Genomic DNA, 24,956 nt, shown 5'->3' on the forward strand with positions numbered 1-24,956 from the left:
CAAATGCCTGCAAGTTCCATCATGGACACAGAGCAACATTCAGTATTCTTTTTATGTCACAAAGTGATGGAGGAGTGTAAATATTGCAGTTATGATGGAGTTAAATGTGTTCAGATGAAGAAAAAAAACGACGAAAAATCACTTGATCACGTTAAAATGACAGTTAATATGTAGGTGTTTTTACACATTTATTCAAACATTTGCATTACTGAGAGCAGGAAAGAGACAGGCTGCACTGGTAAGCAATATCTTTATAATATCGTTTAATTAAAATAAATGATAAACAAATTAATCTGTCTTTTACAAGTGAAGGCATTATCTACACACAATATGAAATCCCAATTAGAAAAACACTACAAACTATAAAATACTATTCATGAAAATACCTAAATAACAGACAAATCCAAATGCCCAACACAAGCAAGCTGCGCTTCAGACCAGTTCAGCTCGATGACGTATAATGTCTCCGACACCGCCTGTAGTCCAGTTTGCAACTTGATAACAACCGTCTTTTTAAAGAAGCATAACCGATTTAAAAACTCAAGAGTGTGATGTAACTGATGTAGTTTATGTCGTAGAACAAAACATGAAATTATCTTGGGTTTGTGTTAGTCACGAACCTTATTTAAGCGATTTAACTGAAATCCCATTCAAAAAACCCTTTGGCTTTGAGACGAGGGAATCGGAACTGCTAAAATGCTAACTCTCTTCCGGGGTTTTGCATACAAATTGACGTCATAGTTCCTCCACTCTATAATGTAGTCATCTGCAGTCACACATCGACACCTGTCCATCAGCAATAATAGTCCCCAGTAACCGGACCAATTATAGAGTCCCACCGTTATTTGTGGATCATTTGCGTCGCTCTACCTGCATTGGATATGCATTGCCTCACACAATAAACATTACATATATTTCTATATGATGTAAAAGTAGTCAAAATAAATTACAACAACACAGTGTTTCTATTTCCTGTAACAACAGCACAGCTGATAACAGTTAATCTAAATATAATTTTTATTTATTACTGATTTATTTATTTTCTTTTTCATTTTTAATTTGCTTATTTTTTCATCTTATTTTGTGTTAGAAAATTCAAATTTTCTTAAATCTCTTTATTTATTTTTTTAACACAAAATAAGATTAAAAAAATAAACAAATTAATAATATAATAAATTTCTTGTGGAAAACTTGATGCAACTCACCCTTACCCAGACTCTGCCTCCAGCGGCCCCCAGGTAAATTGAGACCCCTGGTCTAAAGTGATGTATGCAAACTATATAGTATACTATGACCAGGGAAACAATCAGCCAGCCCAGTCGTCCCTCCATAGTAAAAAACAACATTTTGTGTTTGGCGGTTTGTTGACTTGTGGGATTTCCATTGGCATTTTCCCGCACGTTAATTCTGACCAATCAAAAAGCAGTTTAGGAAATACGTTCAATAACATCTGGCCAATGAGTGATGTGGATTTTGTCACATGACTGCATTTTGGTTATTTTCAACTGGTTCAGACCAAAGAAATCAGTGTGGTGTAAAAAGACCCAAAAACGGCAGAAAAACGCTACAATGTATCATTTGTGCCTTTGGTCCGAACCAAATGAACCGAACCACAGATGTGAAAGCACCCTTAAATCATTAAACCAGCATCAAAACCATGATGATGTGAATGTATGTCAGATAACAGTAGTCTGTTGCAAAGATCAAGAAATTCTACAATACAAATTCAAACTCATTCAGCGCTAAAACCCAAACAGCACATTTAAAGGACAATTCTTGCAGCACTATTCATTTTTAGTGAGCTCAACCAAGTTGAAAAGCTTTTTGTTTGAGTAGAAAGACCTCCTGAAGCTTTGGAAATGAAGACGATGATGGTGATGATGTTTAGATTTAAAACAGTTACAAAAGCCAGATAGAAGATGACACAATAATGGCAGCTGTTAGCAGGAGCAGCTGGTCAGGTGTGACCGTCATTGTTTCCTTCTGTTTGTCGGCTTGAATGCAAAAAGCTGCCCAACCCATCCAGCACCTCTTCATCTCCTTCCCTCTGGGCTTCTCGTGCAGGTACACGGCTGTTGCCATGCCGATGCTGTACAACACACGCTACAGCTCCAAGAGACGGGTCACTGTAATGATCTCGGTTGTTTGGGTGCTTTCATTCGCCATTTCCTGCCCTCTGCTGTTTGGATTAAATAACACAGGTAAATGCTTTGTTCCTTCCTTAAAATCGTTTAAGGCTCAATATGCAAGTTGTGAGTTTTGCATTAAAGAGTTAATTCACCCAAAAATGAAAAGAATGTTATCAATTACTCACCCTCATGTTGTTCCGATTGCCTTCGTTAATGTTTGTGACACATATTAAGTTATTTTAGATGAAATCCTTGAGCTCTCTCAAACTCCATAGACAGCAATGGTCCTGAAACATTCCAGTCCACAAAAAAGAATCAAAAACACTGCCAATGTCACTTCTTTCAAAACAAACTGTAAAAATGACTGTTCACCTACAGTTGAAACCAGAAGTTTACATACACTGTATAAACAGGCACATAACATTAAAAAAAACAGCCAGATGTTAATGTGATTAAACTTTTTCTCTTTAGGTAAGTTTGGATTATCAAATTGGTTTCTGTTATGCTTAATAGCAGAATAATGAGAGAGATCTTTTTTGAGAAATTGTTATAACTTTTCTTTAAAGTCAAGTTTACACACAATAAAATTATTGTGCCTCTGAAAAAGCTCAGATGAGGGTGTCAAGGTTTTGGAAGTATCCGATTGGCTAATTGACAACATTTGAGTTGATTGGAGGCACAACTGTAGAATAGTGTTTAAGGAAAACCTCAAACACACTGCTTCCTTGTGTGACAACACGGGAAAAATCAACAAGCCAGAATCAACAAAAAAAGCCAGATTACAATTTGCTAATTTACACTGTGAAAAAGAATAATTTTTGGAGACATGTCCTGTGGTCTGATAGAACTAAGATTGAACTGTTTGGTCATAATGACCAGTGTTACATTTGGAAGACAAAGGGGAAAGCATACAAGCCTAGGAACATCATCCCAACTGTGAAGTATGGGGGCGGCAGCATCATGTTGTGGGGCTGTTTTGCCGCAGGAGGGACTGGTGCACTTCACAGCATAGATGGCATCATGAAGAAAGAACATTATGTAGAAATACTGAAGCAACATTTCAAGACATCAGCCAGGAAATTAAAACTTGGCCGCAAATGGGTCTTCCAAACAGACTATGACCCTAAGCATACTGCCAAATTAGTTAAAATGACAACAGAGTAAATGTTTTGGAGTGGCCATCACAAAGCCCTGATCTTAATCCTATAGAGAATTTGGCAAGTTGGCAAGACAGCTAACAAATCTGACTCAGATACACCAATTCTGTCAAGAGGAATGGGCCAAAATTCCTTCAAACTATTGTGAGAAGCTTGTGGAAGGACACTCAAAACATTTGACCACAGTTATACAGTTTAAAAGCAAAGCTAAAAAAACAACAACAAGGAAATGTATGTAAACCTTTAACTGTCTAGAAATTAACAAAATATTCTCAAAAAAAATCGCACTATTCTGGCTTTTATCAAATGTGAATCATTTAGGTAATCCTAACGGACCTAAAATAGTAAACATTTAGTATGATTTACCATCAGACATTAAAAAAAAATGGTTATGTTCCTTTTTTTAGAGTGTATGTACATTTCGGGTTTCAATTGTATATCTGCCCTTCTAGCCAGGGTGTGTGTTTACTGTATATACTGTATATATTATACTGGCAGTATAATGTACTGATATTAGAGCCAGCAACACAACACACAAGTGGCATATTGCCATATTAAAAGCACAACCTGATCTGACACAAAAGACATTGGCTTACAAAGTTGTTTTTTGGCATACAATAGTGTTATTGGAGCATTGTTTTAGTACAGTTTAACCGCTGAAGTTACATGGAATGTTTGTGGTTCCTTTTCTGGACCATTGTTGTCTATGGAGGGTCAGAGAACTCTCGAATTTCATCTGAAATATCTTAATTTGTGTTCTGAGGATGAACAGGGGTCTCGGCCATGAGTAATTAATCAAATAATTTTCATTTTTGGGCAAACTAACCCTTTGAGATATAAGAAATAAACACTACACTACCTGACAAAAGTCTTGTCTTCGATTCCAGTTGTAATAGCAACAAATAATAACTTGACTTCTAGTTGGTTATTTGGAAAAGTGGCAGAAGGTAGATGTTTCAGATGAATCATCTGTTGAACTGCATCCCAATCATCACAAATACTGCAGAAGACCTACTGGAACCCACATGGACCCAAGATTCTCATAGAAATCAGTCAAGTTTGGTGAAAGAAAAATCATGGTTTGGGGTTACATTCAGTATGGGGGCATGCAAGAGATGAATGGCAACATCAACAGCCTGAGGTATCAAGACATTTGTGCTGCCCATTACATTACAAACCACAGGAGAGGGCAAATTCTTCAGCAGGATAGCTCTCCTTCTCATACTCCAGCCTCCACATCAAAGTTCCTGAAAGCAAAGAAGGTCAAGGTGTTCCAGGATTGGCCAACACAGTCATCAGACATGAACATTATTGAGCATGTCTGGGGTAAGATGAAGAACGAGGCATTGAAGACGAATCCAAAGAATCTTGATGAACTCTGGGAGTCCTGCAAGAAAGCTTTCTTTGCCATTCCAGTTGACTTTAATAATAAGTTATTTGAATCATTGCAGAGATGTATGGATGCAGTCCTCCGAGCTCATGGTAGTCATACACAATATTAATTAATTCCACTGCACCCTTACTTTATATTCTATACTGTACATTATTTCTGTTAAGTGACAAGACTTTTGTCTAAGCAAAGTCAGACCTTATGTCCTAATTAAATATTTAAAAATCAAAGCATGATCATATTTTATTTTGGTAAAATAAGCGTAATATAGAGGTAATACCAAATGATTAACTAGGAGTCAAGTTATTATTTGTTGTTTTTAAAACTTGGATAGGCAACAAGACTCTTGTCAGGTAGTGTAGAACAATGGTATGCAATTGTGTACTCACATTATCCAAATGTGATGATATACTAGGTGTAGCATCTTGCAAGCCACTTATTCATTATCCTTTGCTGGTGGTTCTCTCACCCAATGTTTAATGGTTAAATTTACAAAATGTAAATGGTCAAATTTCAATCCTACTTTAGTCCCATTTCTGATCCTCCTTTAATCTTGTGTCCTGTCTGCTTTTTTTCATGGTTATGTGAATTCCACAAATCTTACAATTCCCTACAAATTCACAGGTTCATCAGGGTATAGCTGTGTCAGAAACTGTTCACTCATTCACTATATAGTGTATGTCAGTTGCGTGGACTATAGGAAAGAGGGAACTAAAATGAGTTTGTGAGTTCAGACAGTGACATAAATAATGAGTCTGTGGCAGACGGTTTTCTCATAAACATTACAACTACCATCCTGCAATAAAACCTATTAGGCTTTGAGAATTAAATGTCAGTTTATATATTTTTCACCATTATTATATTATTTGACAACAGAGAAAACAAAACACCTGCTAGTCTTGCTTATTTACTTTTTAATTCATTTATTCATTCATTTTTCTTTGGCTTAATCCCTTTATTTATCAGGGGTCGCCACCACGGAATGAACCGCCAACTTATCCAGCATATATTTTACACAGCGAATGCCTTTCCAGCTGCAACCCAGCACTGGAAAACACCCATACACACTTATTCACGGCCAATTTAGTTTATTCAATGCACCTATAGCGCATGTCTTTGGACTGTGGGTAAAACCGGAGTACCCGGAGAAAACCCACGTTAACGCTAGGACAACATGCAAACTCCACACAGAAATGCCAAATGACCCAGCCGGGACTCGAACGAGTGACTTTCTAGCTGTGAGCCACCGTGTCGCCTATTTACTTTTTATTTACTTTTTTATTTATTTGATTAAAATAAAAACACCATATTCACATATATTTGTTCGTAAGGACTTTATTTATAAAATATTTAGTTCTAGTCCATGACTGTGATTGGTTGAGCCACGTTCTATGCTGTTCTAAAATAATCTACAACATGCATTTGTGATTGCTGCTTCGCAACTGTCCCACTCCCATCAGTACTGAGCTAAAAATCTATTAAACTTCCTTTGTTTTATGTTGTAAAATGCTGCTATGCATGTGGAATTACGATTTTAAAAAGCAATAAGCCATGCGCCTTTAGCTGTAAATTCAATGTAAACCATGTCTTTATGGGTTTTTTGTTTTTCTATATTAAATAAAAGCAATAAGCCCCATAAATACTCCAATTTAATTTGCAGCTTTCTGTGTTCACATTAGCCATCCAACAATATTTTGCTCTTTTGCTGCATTGCAATGGATTTTAGAAAATTTGTGAATGAATGTACCGACAAAAAATATAAAACACACCCAATATAATGCACTGTATAGTGGATATTTTAGACACAGGTCAGCAAACTATTTTGTGTTTATTAGACGTTTAATAGACATCTAAACGTAGACAGCTTGGCTATAACAAGGCTTAACTTGGGTTGTCAGTGAAAATCTAATAGACATCTAAAAATAGCCCAAAACTTGACTAGTCGTCAAATAGACAGATTAGACAGTCTTTATATGTGTAGTCATTCATTTCAGTATATTTGATGACCAGTCTAGTTTGGGCCTGTTCTTAGATATCTATTAGATTTTCACTGACAGCCCAAATTTATCCTTGTTTTAGCCAAGACGACTATGTTTAGACGTCTATTAGACATCTATTAGACACAAAATTGTTTGCTGGCCTATGTTTTAAATAACCTATATCTTTTAAAAACAAAATTGCTTGCTGGGAGCTTACAGTAAGTATTTCTTCATGCTAAATTGTTTGGAGTATGTGACCTCAAGTGGCAAAACATGCATATTGTGTCTCTGAAGTAACAATTTGAACAAAATTTCTGTCTCACTTTTGACTCAGAAGCAAACTAAGAAATAGTATATCATGCTTTGCATAACATCATCACTATAGGGTCTTGTCAAAGATGTATTTTTTTAAGTTAAACAATACAGTAAAAAATCAAATTTGAAACATATTGAGTGGAGTACAAATGATAAAGGATTAATTTGAGGTTGATTATATAATAATTGCAAAGTCAACACATCAACAAATATTTATTTTATCATCTTTAAAGTGAAATAACCTGGAAAATTTAAGACGCACTTGGATGTTTTTGAATTTGAACTGTTCTAACATATTGAATTTGTGTTCTTTTGCATTTGGTTTTGATTTGACCCTATACACTGTAAAAAATAAATCGGAAAAAAATTACGGTAAAAAAACGGCAGCTGTGGTTGCCAGTACTTTACCGTTAAAAATACGGTACAAACCGTAAAAGTAATTTCTAATTTTTACGGTAAAGGACCGTATTTCATTAATTTATAGAGGTAATATGTTTTTGAATAATTTTGAATTACCAACATCTACACATCTTTTGTTACGCAGATAGACACGTTAACACAGCCATATGCAGGTGATGAGTAAGTTACATAATAAACCAATGCTCATCACAAATAACTTTTCCCACAAGCAGAAAAGTACATCAGTATATAGAAGGTGCTCAGTGTCATTCACACAGCTACTAAGCACCAGTATAGTAACACGCATAAAATTAAAGTGATGAAATAAACATTGTTTATTAACATTAGATGTAACGTAAATCTCTAATGTACATAAGTGATGGGAAAACAACTAAAAAGATCCATAGGAATGTCAACAAAAAGCATAAAAAGTAGTGTGCCATGCAGGGAATTCTGGCAAAGTCAATTTAGTTATTCACCTTATATATTAAGGAAACATACCGTTAACTAGGTTACGGATTTTTACTGTAGCATTTTTATAGTTTATAACATTTACCAGTATGTTTCAAACCTAATTATAATCCCATGCTAATTGTTGATTGTTATGGGAAATTTGCCAAATACAGACATCTGCCAGTGTATCAATGAACTAATTACGTTTTGCAACCATAATTAATTGAGTAACCATATTTTCCCACCATCTCTATCTCTCTTAGCTACCCGGGATGGCTCTGTGTGTGAAATTGCCAACCCCGCTTTTGTTGTCTACTCCTCTATCATGTCGTTCTACGTGCCCTTCATTATCACCCTCCTCGTCTACGTGCAGATTTACGTGGTTCTTCGCAAGCGGCGGAAACGGGTCAACACTAAACGGAGCTGCCAGAAGACAGACGCTGATGCTCAGCCCACTCTCAAGGTGATATGCACCATGTGAGACAATAGCCTGAGGGAAAATACAGAGCATTGCCCACTGGACAAGACATGGTGTCAGTGGCGTTTAATAAAAGGAGTTGACCTCTTTCTAGAAAATATGGGAAGTAACTGCCAGAGTTAATTATAGAGTTTCTGTGGTAATACTTGGAGCTCCATAACAGAGATTAACTACTGGTCAAAAATGTATAGTAGTTCAACATAGTTTTTAGAAAATACTTCGAAATTTTGAATTTATGTATATATATATATATATATATGTGTGTGTGTGTGTGTGTGTGTGTGTGTGTGTGTGTGTGTGTGTGTGTGTGTGTGTGTGTGTGTGTGTGTGTGTGTGTGTGTGTGTATGTGTGTGTTAAATGAGTTTGTTAGTGTGGTGGCAAAGCTGAGTATTAGTACTCTTTCTAAATGATAAGTCGGTGATCAGTTATTATCAATTATAAACTTGTAATTGTTGTCATATTCTACTCACTGTGTCTTTGTAGAACTGAGAAATTGCTGTAAGGCAGAGAAAGTCTTTTTGTCTGGAGTCCAAAAAAAAACTGCTATATTGCTGTACACCAGGGGTGCTGAACCCTGTTGCTGGAGATCTACCTCCCTGCACAGTTTAGCTTCAACCCTGATCAAACACAACTAAACCAATAAAGAAGGATCTGAAGGAACGTTTGCTACTGTAATTAAAGACATGTGTTTGATCAAGGTTGCAGCTGAACTCTGCAGGAAGGTAGATCTCCAAGAATACAAGCGGTTGTACACTATAAGGACATTAAGCCAAAAGTGCAGAAGAAACTGAATTTTCTAATTTTTATACTGTAATATTAATTTACTGTAATGCAATGAATATATGTGTATTCACTACATTACTGTAAATTGATATTTCCCCTGAAGCTCATTGTTGTATTTTATAGTATTTTGTTGTCTGCACACTTTAATTTATGCTGTAAGTATAATATAATTATGTTGAGCAGTAAAATATTCCATTGGAGGTTTTTAATTTTTGATATGCTTTTGGTAGGAAAGTAGTCTTTTGCTTTAGGTTTTGTTTCTCATCTGAGGCAAAAGTTTGATTCTTTAAAAAATGCTTTTGATTAAAACACACTCTTTGGCTGCTTTATTAGATATGCCTAACTAGTACCGGGTTGGACCCCATTTTGCCTTCAAAACTGCCTAATTCCTTTGTAGATACAACAAGGTATTTGAAATATTCCTCAGTAATTTGCCTTTTTATCATTTTATCATATTTAAAAAATGCCCTTTTATCACCTCGAACCAGTCTGGCCATTCTCTTCTGAACTCTGGCATTAACAAGGCATTTGCGCCCACAAAACTCCCGCTCACTGGATATTTTCTCTTTTTCAGACCATTCTCTGTAAACCCTAGAGATGTCTGTTTGTATGAAAATCCTAGTAGTTCAGCAGTTTCTGTATTACTCAGACCAGCCCATCTGGCACCAACAACCATGCCACGTTTAAAGTCACTTAAATCACCTTTCTTCCCCATTCTGATGCTCCGTTTGAACTGCAGCAGATTTTCCTGACCATGTCTACATGCCTAAATGCACTGAGTTGCTGCCATGTGATTGGCTGATTAGAAATTTGCGTTAACAAGCAGTTGGTCAGGTGTACCTAATAAAGTGGCCCTTGGATGTATACACCTTTGATATAACAATTTGCAGTTTGCACAGATTGTTCTGGGATTGTGTTTATAGTTGTGAAAAACTCTTAAGACTGGATTAACGACTGCTTTGGCTCCTAGTATACAATTTCATTTTAAAATTAATGTACAAATAGAAAACAGGTATTTTCATCAGATTCAGTTTGCTTTTGTTACCTTTGTTTAGTTGTCTTTTTCTTAGGTCCATTCATTCTTGTTTGCTTGTTTATTATTATTATACAAGTAGATAGTGGTCACCGGTGTCTAGTTTACTTTTTTTTTAGGTTTATTTTGCCCTGTGTTTGTATCTTGAGCTGCTCCTGTGTTATTGAATTATTTAGTTTGTTTGTAAATAAGGGAACAACTTTACAGTAAATCAGTGCAAAAGCTGCATTTAGATCCACTCTTCCTTTTCCTTACCTGATCTGTCATGACAGTTTAAACCAGGGATGGGCAAACTCGATCCTGGAGGGCCGGTGTCCCTGCATAGTTTTGCTCCAACCCTAATCAAACACACCTGCTTGTAGCTTTCTAGTGATCTTAAAGACACTAATCAGGGTGTTCAGGTGTGTTTGATTAGTGGTGGAGCAAAACTCTGCAGGGACACCGGCCCTCGAGGATCAAGTTTGCCCATGCCTGGTTTAAACTATAATAACATATCACAATATTACCGTTTAATGCATTGTTAATCAAATATGCTCAGCCTTTGGTGAACAAACATCTTTCAAAAACATTTGAAACTCTTTAATTATTTTGAACTTTTTCCTAGTTTGCAGTAAACCCAAACCTATTATTCACCCCTGAAATCAATGTTTTTGTTCAGTTCAGTTTTTTAATTGAATTCTCACTGTTGGCAGATAGATACAGCATCTAAAACGGCATCCAAATAAAAAAATTTGTAGTTTGTCTTTAGACTGCATCTCCATGGTGGATTTATTATTTTATTATGGGGCATTGATTTAACCTTTTTTGAATATGCATTACCCCCTGGACACTGTGAAAGTAAAGCCATTACAACAAATTGAACAAAACCAACGCAATGCCAACAATTGGAAGCCATTTTTTTTTCTGGAGCTGTAAGGTTTATAAACATAATTCCCCATGCAATCTATGTGTCACAGCAGACTGTGCTTGTGATGTACTGCAGTTTCTCAGTATTCATATTCTATTTTCATCGCAGTACTGGAGAGCTACAAATGATTTCTTTCTTCTGACCTTTGCGCTCTTTCATCATCGATTTCTCACACCAGCTGTTTTTAATGGCCACTTTGGATCAATGGGTTCAGCCGTCTAGTTTTAAAAGGTCCCAAGGACTTTTTGTGGTACTTAAAAATTACTGAAGCAATCACTCTTTTCATTCCGTTTTAGTGCTAGAAGGGCTCTTTCGAGTTGCGCGGATTTATTTGCATTGTGTGTCATTAAAAGGTGCCAAATATACATCTGAATGATTTTCAAGACTTCATGCTGTTTTTGAAATTTAATGTCGACCACACGCTGAATTAAATTCTTATTACCTCTGCCACAGGAAAAGTGCACTCATCCTGAAGATGTGAAACTGTGCACCGTTATCATTAAGACCAACGGGGGTTTACCTGCCAAAAATAAGAAAGCAGTAAGTATTTTTAAAACAAGTAATAAAAATGATGTAAAAAATAACCTGTTTTTCTCTAGATACATGTATGCAGCTGCATCAGTGGTGTAAAGTAACAAATTACTAATACTCAAATTACTGTAACTGAGTAGTTTTTCTCAGAAATTATAATTTATTAAGTAGTTTTAAAAATGTGTACTTTTACTTTCCCTTGAGAACATTATTAGTGCTGTATTGGTACTTTTACTCCCCTACTTTCCTTCAAACTGCAGTCACTACTTTATTTTTTCTTGTCTATGAGGATTGGCTGTGTAGTCTTGTGACTCCTGTCCAATCAAATCGCACATAAAAGGTAAATCGCATCATAATGTACTACCTCAAGACATGGGCGCTTTATAGTTGCAGCAAACTGTTTAAAAGCATTAAAAGTGTCCAAGAAGATGTCCAAAATCTATACACGTAATGACCCAGAGACTGTTTAGATGCATGTCACTGATGAGAAGATGGCCAATATTAACTGTATGATGACCTAAATGGCCTTAAACACCCAGCAGACACAAGACATCAACATGACGTCAGATTGACATTGTACCCAAAGTCAGGGGGACATTGTATTTTGTTTGGAGCAGAGACACACACACAGAGACAGACAGAGCGCATTTAGCTTTACACTCTTTTTGCACGCAAATGTGACAGGATACAGGTTAATCTCCAGTGTTGTATGGATATCTGGTATGTTAATGTTCAAAATAAACCTGATTTAACGTCCACAAACCGAGACTAAAGCGTCTTCCTTTATAATTGTTCTGACACGCGGCTGTGCTGATGAAGTAAAGCTTAAGTAAATCGCTCTACTTCATTAAACATGTGCACTGTTTTAAAACATTTTAAACATGTGAAACTTACTATTGATCACATTTAAAGATGATTGATGATCCTAGCGAACTGAACACACCTTTTATTCCCGGTTGCTTTGCGCACGTCTGGTCTTGTTGATATGATTATACACGTGACTACCGGGACATGCAGCTGTCAATCAATTGTCAATCAATTCGGTGGGCGGGGGAACCGCACTCCTATGTCAAGTTGCGGTCGATCTGAAAACCGCTCCACCGTTTTTATGTTGTTAAATTTAAAAAAAAAGGACTGGGTGTGTTTATATCACCCCAATATTACGATCTATACATTATATCTACACATATGTCTGTCCAAACAGCTTGAAAAGTAGTTTTTTTACCATAGGTGCCCTTTAACAGTCTGTTGCCAAAGCTCAAAATGAAATAGTATGTTGATTCAACTAAAAAAAATTTGTTGGCCAAATTGTGCACGTGTGTGTGTGTTTGTGTGGTGTTTAAATATATACAGCTGTTTAAAGAAGCAGTAACAAAAATTAAGAGACAAGAAAAACATACGCTTAACAAAGCTGATCAAAGTTAAATAAGGCCAGAAACTGCCCATGTTTTACATAAATATGATTACGAAAATAAAAACAGTAAATAATTATGTTGTAACCGACATATTTGAAAAAAACAATTAATGCATGAATGTGATTCTGCCCAATCTATGTAAAAAAATATATAGGTCCTGAAGCTAAAGCTTCCCTAAAGAAAAAATGCTCAATATCATCTATATACTGTAACATCTTGGAACCTATGACAATGGATATTTGACTTCTGCTTGTTTTGTTCTTTGATTCAGCTCCACTCAGCATTTGATTTCACCAGATCAGCAGCTTTCCTCAGGTGCATGATGCATATGCAGTTATTTCGATATAGGACTTGTAGTCTGACTGAGCACAACTAAAAATGTTTAGTGAAAATAGTTTTTTTTTATTATTTTAACTGAAGACCTTCATCCTCACTTTGAAAAAAGTTTCAACCCAATTTTGGGTCAAATATGGACAAACCCTACTGTTATGTTAAATCTTTCAATTGAAAATGTAATCATGAAGTTACTCGAGAGTTAAAACAACATTTTAGACTGGATGTCTTTCATAATGCATATTTTTATGAGGATAATTGAAAGACATGATTTGAATCTATACATATACCGCATTTATCAAATTTCTATTATTTTATTTCATTTTCATTTTAAAAATATCAGCCAGCATCACTATATTACCACCAAAATAAATCTTTGGGGTTAATTAGATGTTTGGTATGAACAATAAACAAAGGTAAAAACAGAAAAGCTTGCATATAGTTGACAATTTTAGCAAATTAATTTCCTTAAGAATAATAACTTACTTAAAACACTATATTATGAATCCTAGGCCCAGAGTTGGTGGTTACTTTTTTAAAAAATATTGCATAACTACACACAAATAATCTTATAGTCAGTCATTGTTTTTTTTTTTGTTTTTTTTTTTGGTTGTCAAGTATTCACTTATTGTAGGAATTTTGTGAATCTGGTTAGCAAGTAGTAAAGTTTGTTGCCTGTACACAACAATACACAAGTTTCATTTATACACACTGGCCTGATTTTATTTCTAAAATAAATCAATGAAATTGGTAACCGTATCACAAAAACACACTTGCCCATTTACCCAACACAAACATTATAAAAGTAACTAACCTTAACTAACTTAACAGATTTATTCTCTTATATATTATATTTTTAAGAAGTATCACTTGGATCAGCAAACACAATCATACAAATTGTTAAGTGATTGAAGCAAAATGTTACACCTCAATGTGTTAAATATGTTGCATTTGTTTTATACTTATTCATGAAAATTAAATTCAGCCCAAATTGTTTTCTTTTATTACTTTCATGTGTATTTCATGCCATTGAAATTGACTATTTCTCCATCATTTACTCATAATAGAGTCCTGCAGTTGCACTGTGTTCGAGTTTTCTAAAAATGTACAAAAGTGTATGTATAATTGCGGCTGATTCTATGTTGTTTAATATTCAGTTTTATGGTATTCTGTCTTATTTCTGTCTATGGACCCCCTAAGGAGATGTGCTGATTGAAAATATGGGTTTGAAAAGAAAAATAGTTTGCTTTGTTTTTTTTTTCAGTTTTGGAGTTTCCAGTTTACATTAACATATTTTCCTACATTCTATATTTCTCATATTTCATATTTATTATAGACAATATATGTGTGAAATCCAACAAATGTGATAATGTGCAAAAAAAAATAATATCACTAGACACAGGCAGTTTTAATGTCAGTGAATCTTTTTCACTTGAGAAAAAATGTAGTGTGGAATACTGTAAAAAACTTTAGCAGAAAACAAGGGTTGATTTAAGGTTGTATTTTTATATGTGAAGATGTTTCTTTTAGAATTCTATAACATTTAACTTTTTTTCCAGGTATATATAATAGTTTACAGAATTTAATAAATGTAGCAGATAAACTGGCAGGTAAACAAACTGTTCTTTCACAAACTGTTTGTTACATTTGGATTGCTGAGTCATATATCGTCTTAGGGACTTGCATAACCCTCATTCCATGCAGACGGAGATGTTATGTCAAATAATCGACCAGGGGATTCGCATAAAATACCAGTCACTCTGATTTGTAATAAAATGGAATGAAATTTGTATGAAATTGGTGAGTGCAGCCCCTGCAGGTGCAACCACTTCACAATTAGGGGTACTGTATATAAAGCATGCCTGCAGGCTAGCAGATCAAGCTTATCGCTTGAGCCAAATTTGGTTACACATTTATCTGGTGATTCAGCCTCTATGGACATAACGGACATAATGTCTCTGTTCTGTTTTTTAAAGATTGAGGGTTATGGAGGTAACCAAAACATTCCCCTTCAATTGATGTCCTTTCAGTCATGACCCAAAGCTCATGACCATAGGTGAGAGAGGAAATGTAGATTGACCGATAAATCGAAAGCTTTGCATGTACTGGAAACAAGTCTGACTTATTGCTGGCAATGCAAACAAACTGCTCTGTTCATACAGGTACCAGAAAGCCCTTAAAAGTGCTCCTCTAACCCCATACTCCAAGAGCACCCCCCCCCCCCCACACACACACACACACACACACAGAATGCCAAAAGGGACATTTTGGAATGCCTTCTCCAAGTCCATGAAACACTTGTGGACTAATTGGGAATACTCCCATATACCCTCAAGCACCCTGGTGAGGGTACAGAGCTTGTTCAGTGTACCACCGCTTGGACAAAATCTGCATTGTTCCTCTTGGATCTAAGGTTCATCCATCGTCCAGATCCTCCTCTCCAGTACCCTGGCATAGACTTTTCCAGGGAGGTTGAGGAGTATGACCCCCGTAGGGTTGAAACACACCCTCCGGTCCCCCTTCTTAAAAATAGGAACCACCAGCCCAGTTGCCCAGTCCAGAGGCACTGTTCCTGAACACCATGCGATAATGTAGGGACGTGTCAGCCAAGATAGCCCCACAATATCCAGAGACCTGAGATACACAGGATGTATCTCATCCACACCTGCTGCTTTTCCACAGTCTGAGCACCTTCCACCACCTCTCCTGAAGAACTTTAAGAAGGCCAGGTACTCTGCACTGGTGTTAAGCCCGTAGGCACAAACTACAGTGAGAGACATATCCCTGACCCGAAGGCAACCCTCTCGTTCACCGGGGAAAACTCCAACACATGGCAGCTAAATTGATAAACTATAAGCAAAACCATACCAGCCTGCCACCTCTCACCGTGGGCTAATCCAGAGTTCAGCCTTTCTCAAGAAGTTCAGTTCCAGAGCCCAAGCTGTGCGTGGAGGTGAGCCCCATTAACTTTACTCAGTATCGTTTAACCTCCCGCACAAGCTCAGGTTCATTCCCTCCCAGTGAGGTGACAGGCATTCAAACTCCTCCATCACAATAAGGCAGCAGTTCATAGAGGAGCTCCCTGGCCCTGAAAACCAAAATAATTCAGTAGTCACATCTACGCCTAGATAAATTGAGCTAGGGCTTACCATGGTAATAATCAAGAAAATTTGCTGGCTAGCTAGGTAACAATGCTGCATAATATCATTGCACCTGTTGGAGCCATGGTATGGCAGCAAAGTTCCTCAACTATTAGGCCAGAATGATAGTATAGTTCCTATTCATATAAGCCTAGAAAATAGCAACTTTTGTAGAGTCAAGCTTTAAATAGAAAAATTATCTTTTTTTATTCCAATGGTCAAATCTGATTTAATTATTTGTGCTATGATAAATGTGCTCACACCAGTGTTCCTTTAAAGCAGCCATCATTTCTGAACAACAAGACTGAAGTGTGTACTGATTCAAAGTGTCATCATACCGCTAATGATAAACATGTCTTCAACAGCAACTAATAAAAGAGGTCCTGCACCAGGGTGATGATGTGGGGATGGAAATGGTGGCAGGCACCAGTCCGCCAGAAAAGAAAAAACTGGCATCCTCGCTAGTCGTCGACTTGTTGGCCACCCCTCCGAGTCCCAATCATGGCTCCCCATCCCACGCCGAATACGGAGATGAGAAAAACGGCCATGCCAAGGACGTCCAGTCCCCAAAAGAAGCCAAACCTGTTGAAACTCAGGCACTGCCCAATGGCAAAACCCGAACTACAGTGACCAAAACCATGAGCAAGAGGAAAATGTCCCAGCATAAAGAAAAGAAGGCCACTCAGATGCTGGCTATCGTTTTAGGTGAGGTCATTTTACACAACAGTTGCTTAGCCTATATTGAGGTCTTGTCCTCAGAATACCTCAGCTTTATTCTCTCTGTTGCAGGTGTTTTCATTATTTGCTGGCTGCCCTTTTTTATTACCCACATTTTGAAAACTCACTGCACGAGCTGCGTGGTGCCGCTGGAAATGTACAATGCCTTCACTTGGCTGGGATATGTGAACAGCGCCGTCAACCCCATCATATATACCACTTTCAATGTGGAGTTCAGAAAGGCTTTCATAAAGATATTGCACTGCTGAGGATATTATTCACCACACACATAGAGGAGAAGAGATGGGAGATTTCACCAGAGGTTAGTGCCATCTTTCACCACCATGTGAAATGGGGGATTTACAAAGCGGCGCTTTTAGGACAGAGCGGACGAATACATTACAGAAAATGGAGGTTCAAATGAATGTAAAAGTAGAGTTTTATTTATGTGTCTCCATTATTTCTGACAGTGGAGTGCATGTGTGCGGATGTGTGTATGTTTTTTTTTTTCTCTTCGCAGTGCGAATGTGATTAACTGTCAGGTAAAGAAGTGAATCTGAGAAATTGGATCTTGCCACAGAGACTTTTATGCAAGCAGGGATCTGAATGTTGTAATTACATCATTATATAAATTTAGTGGTGAGCAACTGATTACGCAATGCTTTGTTTATTCGAGTATTTATTTAGCCATCAATTTATTTATTTGATCGAGAGCTTGTTAATAAAGGGATTGATATTGTAAAAAAAAAAATGAAGTGAAAAAAATGTATTTACGATTTTAAAACCATAACACAGATATTTTAAAGGTGCACTCAGTAATCTTTTGTGTATATTGCACTGGCTCATCTTAGACACTTACTGACACCTAGGGGCCTGGAGTGCAGAATCATGCAATTTAAACAAAAAATAATAATAATAAATAAATCAGTTCCCAATGTGTGTTCAGTTAATAATGTACTATTTGCAACCAGACATAATTAATCAGTGTACTCCAATTTGCAATAATTACTTCATGTGTAATAAATAAATGAACTGGAAGATCTGGATTCTTTCAAATTTCAGATAAAAATATGAAAAAAAAAATGACAATTTATGCTTTCTTAACTATTCTGAAGATAAAGCATTGGCATTGTGCTATTAAATGAGCAATATTATACGGGTAGCAGTGCGATATGGCTGTATATTGGCATTGGTGGGAGGCATGCGTGGCAGTGACGATTTACAGCCATATTACACTGCTAACATGTGTGATATTGCGTTTATACAACAGTTTTACAGCATAATCGTGTATATAAAAAAGAAATCAAACACGGAGAGAACCCTTTTGTATCAGGAAATACTTTCTTCCGCCATTCATTCACATCTACCACTGACGTCAGAGCAGCAGAAGCTATTACTAATTCACCAACATCACTTTAGAGCTAGTATTTGAATGATTCTCTAACGTAATGTCTAAAGTGATGACAAAACAGGTGATTTTGCTCACATTTTAAAATGATAAGGCTTCAGAGATTTCCCAGTATTTCTCTGTTGCAATCGGGAGATCACAATAATTAACCCAAAAAAAGCTAAAGCAACCCAAACACTACCAGATTTGCGAACCCCTACCAGATTAGGAAAAATACTTAACACATGCGGGCATTTCTTCTTTCTTTTTACTGAACTAGTCTGCAGTAACAAAAACAGGAGACTCATTAGAAACAAACAGATGGCCAACCAAAAAGTAACTCAGGGTTATAGAAAGAGTGTCCAACACAAAATACATACATTCCTAATATGTGACTCCCATCTCACACTTAATACACTACAATTACTATGGTATAAATACAGCACTACAACATACAAAAGTAAGTGATCGACTTTGTATGATATATAGTATCATTATAAGTATCATATCATGATATGACAGTTTTATAATGATTTGATCAGCTGTAGCTTAAAATTACCCTAGGTTTTTCTTTTCTAAGGGCTTATTATGCGGTCTCTGTTGCCATTTTGTGGATGGCGCTGCATTTGCAACATGATAAATATTTAAAATAGGCACTTTCCTTATAAATAAACTGTATAGTTGCAATCTAAACAAGTACATTCTCACCTAAATAACCTCAAAAGTACATTATGTTGTCCAACAGCTTCAATATTTGTCAAACTGTAGTGAGTTTATTGATCTGCTGTCACTCTATGTGGGCGGAGTAATACAGAAGAGTGAGGAGGATGCTTTCAGCCAATCAGATTCGAGAACCAGACAGAACTGTTGTATAAAATAGAATGCAGACATGCCTGAAAACATTGCAGCTTTTTATTGTCAGTAGTTTTCAGAATAAAAGAAAAATGTTTGGAAAATTGTGTTATTTTCAAAGATTTCTTTGCAATTCCAGAGAAAATTGTAATTTTCAAATAGTCTCTTATATATATTTATATATATATATATATATATATATATATATATATATATATATATATATATATATATATATATATATATATATACTATATTTTGTTATTTTAATAAAGGAATTACTGGGTGCACCTTTAAGCAAACAGAAATGAATGCCTTTGACTTACCGACTATGAAAGACAATGTAAATAAGAATTAAATAGTTTTATTGAAGCCCATGACAAAAATGATCATGCATGTTACATTGGTATTCTACATTAAACTGCAGCCAATGTATGTCTGTTGTAGATTTTGTGTACATCACTACACAAACTTATCTGACAGTATATAACGATGTGTCTATGTTTTCTTTTCTCTCTGTCTGATACTGCTATGTTCACTGAAATAGATGTTTGATTTGTCATGTGACAGTTCATTTTTTTGTGGTTGGATAAAAATAAAGCACAAATCATTTGTGGAAAAAAAAAATATCCAATGATGCAAACTGTTTTAAACCTGGCCATAGATATCCACAGCTGGATTGACACTTTATTTAGATTTTTTTTTAAACAGAGCCTTCATGGGAAAACCTTATACATGTAGTTCACAAGTTTCAATACAGAGTTTTATATTGTAAAGGATAATGACGTTTAACTATTCTGCAGGTATAGTATATAATTTTATCAATTGATATTAAGCTTCATTTGTTTTCTGTTGAGAAACATATTCCATTACTATTGTCATCTATTATATTTTACCTAGCTTAATAGTTTTTTTTTTCTCAGTGATCATTTAAGTAGCAGTCAACAGAAATAAAAAGATATAAGGTGAAGCGTGTATTGATTTATGTTAAATTATTTGATCCTACAGTATATCACAGCCCGTTTAAACCAATAGAGTGTAACTATATGACCAATTACAGATGGTCATCATTATTCTTGTAAGTCCATTTGGTGACACTAATGGCACAAATATCACACTCTTCAGCTCCTGAATTGCTATGAGATCATCACAAAACATGCAGATCCTGCTGATGACTCAGTCTTTTCAATGAGTGCCTACATTCAGTTGTTTTATGTAACATATCAGACAAGCAAGCTGAAATAGATGCAATTTGCCACTGTTTGTGGGCGAGTGCTCTGAGTGCAAAAGCTCTTCAATTATTTATTTACTTCAGGGATTGGCATCGCTTTTGTCATGAAGTGCCATTTTATTTAAAGAAAAAACAATAAAAACAATGTATTTTTCAGTATATATAGAATCAGAATTCATTAGAAGTACAATATATATTCAGTGTTCATCATAAATGAGTTCACCCCTCAAAGATCCCTTTTAAATGAATATGAAAATGGATGTTTTACAATAGTATATACATTCACTGGCCACTTTATTAGGTACAAAAAGAAAATATCCAGTGAGCAGCAGTTCTGTGGGACGCAAATACCTTGTTGATGCCAGAGGTCAGAGGAGAATAGACTGGTTCAAGCTGTTGAAAAAGGCAACAGTAACTCTAATAACTACTCGTGACAACCGAGGTAGGCAGAAGAGCCTCTCTGAACGCACAACACGTCCAACCTTGAGGTGGATGTGCTGCAGCAGCAGAAGACCACACTGGGTGCCACTCCTGTCAGCTAAGATCAGGAAACTGAGGCTACAATTCACACAGGCTCACCAAAACTGGACAATAGAAGATTGGAAAAATGTTGCCTGGTCTGATGATTCTCGATTTCGGCTGCGACATTCGGATGGTAGGGTCAGAATTTGGCATCAAAGACATGAAAGCATGGATCCATCCTGCCTTGTATCAACGGTTCAGGCTGGTGGTGGTAGTGTAATGTTGTGGGGGAAATTTTTTTGGTACACTTTGGGTCCATTAATACCAATTGAGCATTATGTCAATGCCACAGCCTACCTGAGTATTGTTGCTGACCATGTCCATATCCCTTTATGACCACAGTGTACCCATCTTCTGATGGCTACTTCCAACAAGATAATGCACCATGTCAAAGCGCGAATCATCTCAGTCTGGATTCTTGAACATGACAATGAGTTCACTGTACTCAAATGGCCTCCACAATCACCAGAACTCAATCCAATAGAGCACCTTTGGGATGAGGTGGAATGGGAGATTTACATCATAGATGTGAAGTCAACAAATCTGCAGCAACTATGTGATGCTATCATATCAATAAGAACCCACATTTCTGAGGAATATTTCCAGTACCTTGTTAAATTTATGCCACTAAGGATTAAGGCAGTTCTGAGGCAAGAGGGGGTCCTAATAAAGTGGCCGATGAGTGTATGGACATGTTAGATTAGTCAGTACAAAAAACTGGAACTGATCTTGCAAAAAAATAGCACACCCAATTTGATACAGGATGCTTCAAAAAGAATACCACAACTTTAAAAAAAATCTGTATTTAATCAAAGAAACATTATGTAACTTTCTATTCCTAAAGAGGCGACCAAGCTCTTATTTTAAACAGTTGAGTTTAAACACACCAAAATATATTAGATATATTTAATGAGAAATTGATAAAAATATACATTTATAAAAATCTTGCTGAGTACTGTATACAAACACACACACAAATGTTTTTACATTATGTTGATATACAGGAAATTATGGATTTATTACAGAAAATGGGGAGGGGGTGAAAACATGATACATATATCTAAAAGCATTTAAATAAGATTAAAAATTATCAATTTTTTTTCCACTATACAGTGTAGTAAGAGTTGTAAAGAATGCATTAAGCTAAAAAGTCTGTGACCTTTTTATTCATCTATTATAAAAAGAATATGGAGCCTTTGAGTGCATTGTCCTGGGTAAGTTGTTCAAAAAACATTCAAAAAATGTAATCTTACAAAAAAGTACAGCTTGTCCATTATGTGTCCAGTTAATGGTTTAAAATAATAAACAGTAATAGTATTTATTCCTAAAAAAATTTCCTTTTTTATCACAGTATGTTTTTTTCATGACTGCTTTTAATAAACAAATGAGCCCTGTTTTTGATAATTAATCAATTCTTTTGTCAGTTTGTGCTAATGTAAACATAATAAAATGTAAATAATGTACAGTTTTTAATCACAATAACTCCTCCTGTATGTGTTTTTCCCACACGGTCTTGTCTTTGTACATTAAATCCTTGCAATCGGTTCAGCCTTGAAAGAAATCTGAATCATCCAGAACCCATTTACATAGTAAGTGAGTGTAAGGTATGTCCGATATTTTGTAATAGCACTGTAAATACTGAATGAATAAAAGTACATGTCAGGCATTACGAATAGTGATTTTTATTTATTTATTTTTTATTTATTTTTTATTTTTTGCACAGAAAGACCTGCTGCACATTAGCTACTTTGATATTTAACACAAACAAGTATATTCATAGGAGTTTGTATAAATAAGCTTATAAAAATTTTATTTAAAGGGGCAATCTACCATACATTGATCATATGCTGGCTCTAAAATGGTGTGACATTGCTTTAAAATGCCTCTAATGCAAGAAAAGGTCAATGTTTGAAAGAGAGTGGAGATGAAAAGTAACTTGCATTCTGGGTTATCTAAACACAATGGAAAAATAATTTATTAACCCAGAAAATCAAAATGTAGGCTGCTTGAAGCATGGTATTCATCATAATAAGGTTGTTTATGTCAGCTTAGTGATTTTTAAATGACAAAAATTGCAATCAGAATCTTCCTGTGAATATGATGTATAAATAGAGTGGGGTTTTGTATCAGAACAAACAAGGGGTTTGTGCGGCTTAAATCACTGTGTAATTATATACAGTGTGTTTGACCAATCAAATAACACTCACTATAGAAAAAATAAAATCAAATAGTTTTGCTTTAATGGTATTTTCGCTTGACATTAAAGTGTTCATTTGAAAAAAATAATGGATTTACTGACTGCATACATACTTGTGGGTATTATTTATTTTATTTTTTTAAAGTGGACAAAATTTCAAACAAAACAGGAAATTGTATGTACATTTTTGTCTTGGATATGGATTTAACCAACATAGGCTCATTTTGAAACATAGCCCTATATACATTTCTGGAGATCATGTAGCCAGAAGTGTGTATGGATGCATTTTGTCTTTAAATTGAACGCTACAGGAAGGTATGATGCCTTTTCGCGCTTACCAGCTGACCGCTTACCTCCATATGGTCCGCTTTCCTGCTGTAACCAGTTTTTCCAGTTAGCTAGCCATGTACGTCTGTGGACTTGAGACGCAGAGAGGAGTTGACCATGATGACGGAGTTCGAGTCCTGTGAAGAACTTTTCCAGAAAGCAGGTAAAATCATAACCGAAACCAAAAAATAAAATAAATAAGTAAATGACAGGGTGAAAATGTGATAAAATCTGAAAAAAAATCAGACAAGGGCTTTTCTTTTTCTGGATTGCTTTTTAAAACTGTCGGTTGGGTTTAGGGAAGGGGGTGGGCGGGTCAGTTGGTGCTTTTGAAAACACTATTGGTTGGGTTTAGATTGGTCAGTCAGTTAACAGCGGCCTCTGATGGATTTACGTGAGAACAGCGGGCGCGAATGGCACTCATGAGAGAAATTTGAGATCCCAAAAAGTGTATAAAGCGGCCTCTGGTGGATTTGCGAAATCAAAAAACGTCCTGGGATGTATTTGGTGCTCTCCAGAAATGTATATATTGTATATTTTCAGAATAAGCCTGGGTTTGATGTAACTGTCCTTCTCTGAAGTAGACATTATGTTGGTTATTGATGCGTTGGGGGATTCCACTTAGAAGACCAATCACTCTGACTTTTTATGACATGTATATAAGTAATCTTTATAGATATTAGTGAAATGGACTATAAATAATTACTTTGTACCAGGGGCGTTGCTAGACATAAAGCTCTACTGGGGCTATTATTATTTAATAATATATTAATATATTATAATAATTTATTAGCCGGGCTACCAGCTAGTTCTATCAAACCTCTTCAGCTGCTTCAGAACGCAGCAGCACGAGTGGTCTTTGATGAACCCAAAAGAGCACATGTCACTCCGCTACTCACCCGTTTGCACTGGCTGCCAGTTGCTGCCCGCATCAAATTCAAAGCTCTGATGTTTGCTTACAAAGTGACCTCTAGCTGTGCTCCTTCATATCTGCTCTCACTCCTGCAGATATATGTGCCCTCCAGAAACTTGCGTTCTGTGAATGAACGTCGCCTCGTTGTTCCATCCCAAAGAGGGAAGAAATCACTTTCCCGAACTCTCACATTCAATCTGCCCAGTTGGTGGAATGAACTCCCTAACTACATCAGAACAGCAGAGTCACTTGCTGTCTTCAAGAAACGACTAAAAACGCAACTGTTTAGTCTCCACTTTCCTTCCTAATCTGCAACTGCCTCTCTGGCTATATCACTAACTGTGCCCTCTCTCTCTCTCTCTCTCTC

At 36.1% G+C, this 24,956-nt stretch overlaps 1 protein-coding gene across 1 annotated transcript in view; it reads left to right on the plus strand.

Moving 5' to 3' along the window:
- Nucleotides 1–19,534, plus strand: part of drd2b (dopamine receptor D2b) — a 110,994-nt gene extending 91,460 nt beyond the window's left edge. Inside the window, exons 4-8 of the mRNA XM_056458572.1 lie at nt 2,065–2,201; nt 8,086–8,285; nt 11,478–11,564; nt 16,809–17,148; nt 17,233–19,534. Of these exons, the coding sequence (XP_056314547.1) occupies nt 2,065–2,201; nt 8,086–8,285; nt 11,478–11,564; nt 16,809–17,148; nt 17,233–17,429 (961 nt within the window). The 3' untranslated portion in view covers nt 17,430–19,534. The remainder of the gene's footprint in view (nt 1–2,064; nt 2,202–8,085; nt 8,286–11,477; nt 11,565–16,808; nt 17,149–17,232) is intronic.
- Nucleotides 19,535–24,956: the final 5,422 nt, after the last annotated feature.

This window comes from Danio aesculapii, chromosome 5 (genome assembly GCF_903798145.1).
Source record: "Danio aesculapii chromosome 5, fDanAes4.1, whole genome shotgun sequence".
NCBI classification, from domain to species: Eukaryota; Metazoa; Chordata; class Actinopteri; order Cypriniformes; family Danionidae; genus Danio; species Danio aesculapii.